Source organism: Piliocolobus tephrosceles, unplaced genomic scaffold (genome assembly GCF_002776525.5).
Source record: "Piliocolobus tephrosceles isolate RC106 unplaced genomic scaffold, ASM277652v3 unscaffolded_36526, whole genome shotgun sequence".
Taxonomy (NCBI): domain Eukaryota; kingdom Metazoa; phylum Chordata; class Mammalia; order Primates; family Cercopithecidae; genus Piliocolobus; species Piliocolobus tephrosceles.
The window spans coordinates 1-8709 of record NW_022320450.1 but is presented as its reverse complement, the minus strand read 5'-3'; the positions used below and the strand labels follow the sequence as shown (position 1 = coordinate 8709).

General features: G+C 53.0%; 1 protein-coding gene across 1 annotated transcript; it reads left to right on the top strand.

Moving 5' to 3' along the window:
* Positions 1-1223: 1223 nt before the first annotated feature.
* On the top strand, positions 1224-8302 carry LOC113222937 (complement C1r subcomponent-like; the record flags this gene model as incomplete). Its single annotated transcript, XM_026452507.1, has 9 exons — positions 1224-1440; positions 2151-2379; positions 3566-3758; positions 4079-4225; positions 4324-4520; positions 4834-4981; positions 5089-5210; positions 7636-7714; positions 8100-8302. Coding segments are annotated over exons 1-9 (1320 nt in total), but the record flags the coding sequence as incomplete, so codon positions are not given.
* Positions 8303-8709: the final 407 nt, after the last annotated feature.

Sequence of the window (8709 nt, the reverse complement as noted above, 5' to 3'; positions counted from 1 at the left end):
AGGTTCAGTCCTCAGCTCTGACACACAGGCCTGCTGGAGAAACCCTCCAAGCGTTGGTGGATCTTGCACCTTCTGTGTGCCTGCTGTCTAACTACTGATGACTTGGTCACTGCCTGATGGGGAACTGCATCAGCTCTGTGAATTCTTGCAATTTATTGCCTGGGAAAGTGCCTTGCACATTAAACAGGTAGCCCATAAATGGATGAACAGGGGTGGGGGCAGAAGGGTGGAGGTTGGAGGGATTAATCTAATAAGGGAAACGAGCAGAACAGCCTACAAAGGCTTAAGAACACAGAGGCCTTCTCTGCAGCCCAAGCCCCTCTATGGGGTAAAGTGCCCTCAGATATTTGGTGCCATGGAGAGTTGATGAAGAAAGGCTTCTAAAAACAGTGAAATTGTTTTTTATTTATTTTAACTTTTAGAGACAAGATCTCACTATGTTGGCCAGGCTGGTCTCGAACTCCTGGGCTCAAGAGATCTTCCCACCCTGGCCTCGCAAAGTGCCAGGATCACAGGCATGAGCCACCACACGCGGCCAAGAGCAAAATTTTTAAAGCAGGACACTATGGCCTGATGGACAGGAGAGACTAGCGTCCCTCCTCCCTCCCAGGGGCCTGGCTCCATCTCAGAAAAACCAAGTCCCTCTTGCTCCACAGCCGCACCCTCGGCTTCAGCCCTGGCAGTTGTGTTGAGCAGATGCTGAGGAGATGGGGACATTTTACCCCCTCCGCAGCTGCCCCAGAGGGTCTCAAACCCAGGGCTGATTTAGGGCTGCCCTGACATGGCCATCCCTATTCTATGTCTACGTGTCATTCATGGCTAAAGCAGTCCAGGGCCCCAAGGCAACCAAGCTCCTCTCTCTTCTGCCCACTCCCACGTGCCCTCCTCTGCCCCAGTGTTCCTATCATTACATCCTGGGCATGGAAACCCGGGCCATTCTTGAACCAGGGCTGTGGGCTGAATGACGGCAAGAGGAATGAGGTCAATGGGAAGGGACAGCCCAGAAAAGAGAATCCCTCACAACCTGTGGTCTCCCACTGCTTTGGTAGGAACCTTGTAAACACAGCAGCAGCCCCCCAGGAAAGTCTTGGAAGAAAGGAGAAGCTGATCAGATTCAGAGACTGAGGCATCTGGGCCTCCAACCAAAGGCTCCCCTGGCCCTAAAAAGTCAGACTCCCGTCTCCTTAGCCCTTTCCCTCATGGACCAGCAGGTGGCACCACCGACAGGGATTTCAAAACCAAAACTAAATTAAAGTGGAAACTCAGATCTTTTGTTTATGCAAATAGTTCATTCCCTGCAACATTCCTCCGGGAATGGTCCCCCCTCCATTCCACAGAAAACCCTCCCCTCCCTGCTGTGCGTGACGCGGGCTCCCTCTGCACACAGTGCACGAAGACGCTGTCAGGAGAGCCCAGGATTCAACACGGGCCTTGAGAAATGTGAGTAAGGGTGATGGGCACCCAGGAGGGAGGGGGAAGCCAGGGGAGAAGCCAGGGCATGGGAGGCAATTCAGGGAGACAGGAACACCCTTTTCTCTTCGCACACTCTTCTCTCATCAATCCCACTGTGCACACACATGGACACACACAACACGCGCCCCATCCCTCCTCCTAAGGACCAGAGGAGACCTTATACATAGAAGCTCATGCCATGGTCCTTTCTTCCCTCTGGGCTCACGGCAGGGAGCAGAGAGAAGAGGGGACCCCCTGCCCAGGAGGGGACACTCTGCCTGTGTCCCACACTCCACAGATGGTCTCTCCCAGACGCTCTTACTGAACCTGTGGGAGCCCTTTCAGAGACCCACGGGTAGAAACCCTCACCCTCCATTAACTGGTCCCAAGCCAGTCCTATTCCTGGAAGGGGAGGGGAGGGATGGGGCCGGGCAGGGGAGGAGGCTGGAAAGGGAGTGTGAGGGGAGTGTGGTGGCCTCTGGACTGGACACTGCCCTGGGGAGTGACCCAATGCAGCAGCTGCAAAGGCCGCCCTCGCCACCCAGGCACCCCTGCTGAGAACATGTCGGTGAGGTCCAGAGTGGGCAGAGACGAGGATACCCAGCGGTATGGCCATCTCGTCCCCTGCCACGGCCACTGCCCACATGGCAAGAGTGCTGAACCCCTCCAGCTCCAGACACTGTCTTTTGTTTTGGCAGGTGGCTCTTGTACCTCCTGGTGCCGGCCCTCTTCTGCAGGGCAGGAGGCTCCATTCCCATCCCTCAGAAGTTATTTGGGGAGGTGACTTCCCCTCTGTTCCCCAAGCCTTACCCCAACAGCTTTGAAACAACCACTGTGATCACAGTCCCCACGGGATACAGGGTGAAGCTCATCTTCCAGCACTTTGACCTGGAGCCTTCTGAAGGCTGCTTCTATGATTATGTCAAGGTAGGGGCAGGATGGGTGGGCAGAAGGGAGACAAAACGGGACCCTCTGGGATCTGGGATCTGTATGGCATGCACACCCCCAGACACAGCCCAGCCCCGCAAGAGCTGATGGCTGACTGCATCTCTTAGAGCCAAGGGTTGCCCTGGATGGGGCACTCACTGGTGAAGAGGCCCTCAGTGAGCACTGAGGGGAGAAGCACAGAGAAGGAAGCGGACGGGACCCACTCAGGAAATTCACTGTGCACTGAGTCAGGAAAACTTTCCCCAACTGCTGTCTAGCTGAGAGCCTTTGGGAAACCACCGTGCCTCAGCTTCCCTGTCTCCAAGGAGAAGATTGGCATGGCTGCCTGCCTCAACAGGAACACAGGGACATGAGGAGGAGAAATGTGTGCTCTGGCAGCACAGGAATAGTCTTCAGCAAGGACCATAGGCTCAGAACTCTCACCTCTGTGACAACCTTCCCTGGCCCATCTTTCTCTATCCAGTAAAAATGAGATTCAGGGCTCAAGCAGAGCCTGCGAAGGCCCACTACCATTCCCAGGAGACCCCTGGAGGTTATGCGTGAATTACCTGAAAATGGCACATCTTCCCCACCCAGAAGAGTTGGCGAGTGTGCAGTGTTGGGGGAGGGCATTTGGTGGCAGGGGCAAGGAGAGGTTGAAGAGCCGTGAGTAGGAACGATGAGGGATGAGGCAATGCCTGCTGAGGCTGAGACTGGTGGGATTCAGGGCTCATGTTCACCCAAAGGCATCAGGAGGCACTCCAGGTGTGAATGGTTTGATTAGGCTGAGGTGGAATCTGAAGACAAAAATAAAGCAGAGCTGTCCAAGCTGTGGGAATGAGGGGCGGGTAAAGGCTGGGTACAGACAACCAGGACCCCAGGGGAACAGGCCATAGCAGGTGGTGGGGTTGGAAAATGACCTGAAACCTGTCAGTGGAGCAGAAAACAGGGAAAGGTGAGGTACCCAGTGCACGACAACATGCAAGAGTGAGTCAGTGGGAGACTCGGGGAACAGTTGAAAGTCACATGGGGAAGTTTGCAGCAGCCGAGCCCAGCAGGTAGTGACCAGCGGAGCCAATGTGGTGCATGATTCACTCTGGGCGAGACAAGGAGGGCTGTCACTGAGCCACCACGTGTGCCACTCCACAACAGGTCTTCTTCCTACCCCCTATCCTTCTTCCACCAGATCTCTGCTGATAAGAAAAACCTGGGGAGGTTCTGCGGGCAACTGGGGTCTCCACTGGGCAACCCCCCAGGAAAGAAGGAATTTATGTCCCAAGGGAACAAGATGCTGCTGACCTTCCACACGGACTTCTCCAACGAGGAGAATGGGACCATCATGTTCTACAAGGGCTTCCTGGCCTACTACCAAGCTGTGGGTGAGTAGCCCCCCGGGATCCCTTTTCTCTAACCTCAGCCCTATTGAATGGAGGCCAAGAAAGGGAATCTTGAATCCAAAGAAGCCGAAAGCCTGGCTTTGCTTGTTCCTCCCCTCAAGAGAACTTTCCCTAACAAGGCCTGTCAACTTGGGCTCTGTCCCCATGGAGCAGTCCCCAGAGAGCTTTGGAGAGGCCTGGAGGTCCAGGTAGCCTAAAAGATGCCTTTGTCTTTAGGCCTCTGGTGAGTGACCTCCTAAGGTCAGAGCCACTACTCCAGTCTCCCAGCAGGAGCTTAACCCTCCTTCCTGAATGCCTTCCAGACCTTGATGAATGTGCTTCCCAGAGCAAATCAGGGGAGAAGGACCCCCAGCCCCAGTGCCAGCACCTGTGTCACAACTACGTTGGAGGCTACTTCTGTTCCTGCCGTCCAGGCTATGAGCTTCAGAAGGACAGGCATTCCTGCCACGGTGAGCCAGAGTGGTGTAGCAGGGAGGCAGGGGTTCAGCCAGGGCTTGCTGGGCCAGCGAGAGCGCCCCCGTGATGCCCCGCGGCTCTGTTCGCACAGCTGAGTGCAGCAGCGAGCTGTACACGGAGGCATCGGGCTACATCTCCAGCCTGGAGTATCCCCGGTCCTACCCTCCTGACCTGCGCTGCAACTACAGCATCCGGGTGGAGCGGGGCCTCACCCTGCACCTCAAGTTCCTAGAGCCTTTTGAAATTGATGACCACCAGCAAGTACACTGCCCCTATGACCAGCTGCAGGTACAGCCGTCCTACCCCTGAAAGATCCCTTCCTCCCCTTCCGTCTGCACTTCGCTCCTCTTGTCCCCACTTCCTCCTGGATCCCCTGGCCTGCTGGGGCAGGAACGGCCAACATCACCCATGGGCTGGGCAAGTTCCCATACAACTGGAATTGAGTCATGGGGATCCCTTTCCACCTTCCCCTGAAAACACGCATAAGGCAGGATTTCATCACCACCACCACCCTGGCCACCAGGCTACTACACAGTTGGCCCTGTGTAAAAACGTCCAAGCTGGAAAAAAAAAAAAAAAAAAAAACCTCCTCCCCTACCAGATCTACGCCAACGGGAAGAACATTGGCGAGTTCTGTGGGAAGCAAAGGCCCCCCGACCTTGACACCAGCAGCAATGCTGTGGATCTGCTGTTCTTCACAGATGAGTCAGGGGACAGCCGGGGCTGGAAGCTGCGCTACACCACCGAGAGTAAGGCTCCCTGGGGGCCTCCCTTGATGGCCAGCAATGGGGAAAAGGTGGGAAGAAGGAAGGGCAGGTGGCTCTGAAATAAATATGCCCTCTGGTCTCCCCAATAGTCATCAAGTGTCCCCAGCCCAAGACCCTAGACGAGTTCACCGTCATCCAGAACCTGCAGCCTCAGTACCAGTTCCGTGACTACTTCATTGCTACCTGCAAGCTAGGCTACCAGCTCATAGAGGTAAGAGCCCAGGGCTGAGAGGAGAGATCCGGCCCAGCATCCCAGGGGGAATTCAGATGGTGCGTTCACAGAGGATTTAGTCTCACCCCAGCTGGAGTCATAGACGTTTCAGCTGGAAGAGTCTCCTGGTCCACCAGCTCTCCAACTTGCTGCACACTTAAAACAGAGAGTTTACCGGGCGCGGTGGCTCAAGCCTGTAATCCCAGCACTTTGGGAGGCCAAGACGGGCGGATCACGAGGTCACGAGATCGAGACCATCCTGGCTAACGTGGTGAAACCCCGTCTCTACTAAAAATACAAAAAACTAGCCGGGCGAGGTGGCGGCGCCTGTAGTCCCAGCTACTCCGGAGGCTGAGGCAGGAGAATGGCGGGAACCCGGGAGGCGGAGCTTGCAGTGAGCTGAGATCCGGCCACTGCACTCCAGCCTGGGGGACAGAGCGAGACTCCGTCTCAAAAAAAAAACAAAAACAAAAAAACAGAGTTTACAATCCTGGAAGATTGCTTGAGCCCAATCATTCAAGGCCCCTGTGAATAGCCACTGCACTCCAGCTTGAGCAATATAGCCAGACTCTGTCTCTAAAAAATAAAAACCAATCAATAAATAAATACTGAAGTCAAGGGCCCCCAGCAGAGACTCTCATTCCATTGATCTGGAGTAGAACCTGAGCAACAAGACTATTTAAAGCTACCCAGGTGATTCTAATGTGCAGCCAAGTTTAAGAACTATTGCCCTGGTCCAATAATCAAGAAAGCTGAAGGAACTGGAAAGGCAGGGTGGAGATGTAGTGACTCATCAACATCACATAGTGATTTTCTACGGCAGGGACTAGGACCCCAATCTCCTGCCTCCTGCTCCAGGGCTCTTTTACACATGTTGGTGGTCTCACCCTGGGCCCACCGTCCTGTCCTCAGCTCTGAAGATTCAGGAAGGAATATGGTTTTATCCGTGGATCAATCTCACAAAAGCTGGTAAACTAAAAATTCTCTGTGTCTCTGGACAGAGACCCAAGACTGGACATCCCTTCGTTGCTCAATAGGTCCACACGGAAGACTTAATCAGAATCAAAGAAGAGACCTATGACATGTCCTTAAGTCACAGTTAATTCATTTAATGCACATTTTAGGGGTCTGCTGTCAGGCACTGTCCTAGATGTGGAAGGTTCAGTAAAAAGAAACCCACATAGTCACACAGCCTTTGTGGAGCTCACATTTGAATGTTGCATCAAGTCGAGTTCATCTGATGCATTGTTCTTTACTCCAAGGTGCTTCCATCTCCATCAGGAGAATTGGGTGGGTGTCCTGGGTCCAGAGGACTGGAGACTAACAAACTCTTTGCTCATATTACAACTTTCCCTTGCCTGCACCACCCACTGCCCTTACTTTTGCATTTGTCATTCACGTCATAGAATTTAAAGCAAGTCACACCGTTTCTCACATTACCTACATTTTACTCAGACGGTCTAGTTCTCATACACATTCTCTTGCAATCTTTCCCAGGACTAACTCTATGGAATGATTTTTGGTCTTTTTATTTTAGTTTTGAGAGACAGTCTTGCTCTGTCACCCAGGCAGTGGCATGATCTCAGCTCACTCTAAACTCCGCCTCCCAATTTCAAGTGATTCTCCTGGATTCAAGCTATTCAAGTGCCTCAGCCACCTGAGTTGTTGGAATTACAGGCGTGTGCCACCATGCCTGGCTAAGTATTGTATTTTTAGTAGAGACAGGGTTTCTCCATGTTGCCCAGGCTTGTCTCGAACTCCTGGCCTCAAGTGATCTGCCTATCTCGGTCCCCGGAAGTGCTGGGATTACAGGCGTGAGCCACTGCACCTGGCCGATTTTTGGTCTTAGTAAAACTCATTCGTATTGTCCAGTAACTTTTCATTTCAAAGACTGCCATTTCCTAGTCTTGTCCCTGCTCAACAGCAACAGCCCTTCACACACATCAACGTCTCCAGCACATTTCAACGGGGTGAGGTGACTCTAGGATTTTAGGGAAGGCCTCTGTCCTTAGGAAAACTGCAACCCAGGAGAGAGAAAGTGATGCAGGCCTGGAGGTAGGGGACTCCAGCCAGAGAAACGTGGTTCTGCCCTGGAGCACAGGCTTTTGTTTTGATACAAAAAACACTCAAACGTGGCTTGTGATTTTTTAAATTACAAATTGTGGGATTCAATTGGACCTCAGTGGGAACAGACCACAGTCTAGAGAGAGGATGATCGGGTCTATCAGTTAGTCCTGCTCTGACCTGCTGTGGTGTGGCTCAGTGCTCCTGTCTGCAATGGGCTGGGGAGAAGGAAGAAGGAGCCACATCCATGGGGGAGCTGAGAGATGTCTTTGTATTGCCTCCCACTGCTGTGTGGGAAGGGCAGCAAGGGGTCCTGCATTGCCTCTTGGCACTGATGACACCTCTGTCCTCTGCTCAACAGGGGAACCAGTTGCTGCACTCCTTCACAGCTGTCTGCCAGGATGATGGCACATGGCATCGTGCCATGCCCAGATGCAAGAGTAAGTCACAATTCAGGGATATGACTCTGGGGACTTCCCACTTCCAGCCTTGAGGACCTGGGCCAAGAGAGAAAGAGGCATCCAGAGTAAGCCTCTTTCCAAGAGACCCTCACCCTGACTTGTCCTTTGATGCCTATGGCCCATCTCAGGAATCAGTGAGCCCTCATCTCAGGAATCAGTGAGTCCTCATCTCAGTGGGATGAATGGGCTCTACCCAGAACTGAATTTCACACCACCCAACTCCTGTCCATTGCAAGGGCCCTCGCCACTGACTATCTTTTCTAAGCTTCTCAGCCTGCTCTGCGCGTGGACAACTCACACTCTCCCCACTGAAGTTCCAGCACAGTCATTCTCAGCTCTCACCCTGCCCTGTGTTCTCTCCAAGTCAAGGACTGTGGGCAGCCCCGAAACCTGCCTAATGGTGCCTTCCGTTACACCACCACAATGGGGGTGAACACCTACAAGGCACGTATCCAGTACTACTGCCACGAGCCATATTACAAGATGCAGACCAGAGCTGGCAGCAAGGAGTCTGAGCAAGGTAGGAACCAACGCAAATGGAAATTTCCTCCCTTTCATCCCCTTGGAGTATCCTCCGAGATTTCTCCCAGTAGAATCCCTAGGGAATGCATATTAAGATATCTGCCAAGGCACTGGCTACAGGGGCCTGAATTATAGTGCTAATAGGAACCTTGTAAGTTTGAAGAAGGAGGCATCTAAGCTGATGCAAAGAAAAGATTCAAATCGCATAAACAGCTCACTGTCACCACATCGTCCCTACTACCACCATTGCCTCCACCACACTCCCACTGCTACCATCACTGCCATCACCACTACTACCAGTAACAACATCAGCAACACTACCAGTAGCATCAATGCCAGCACAATCACCACCATCACCACCATCACCACAATCGATATCATTATCATTACCAATGCCACCATCACCACTACCATGATCACCACCACCATTACCAACACCACTATCACCATTA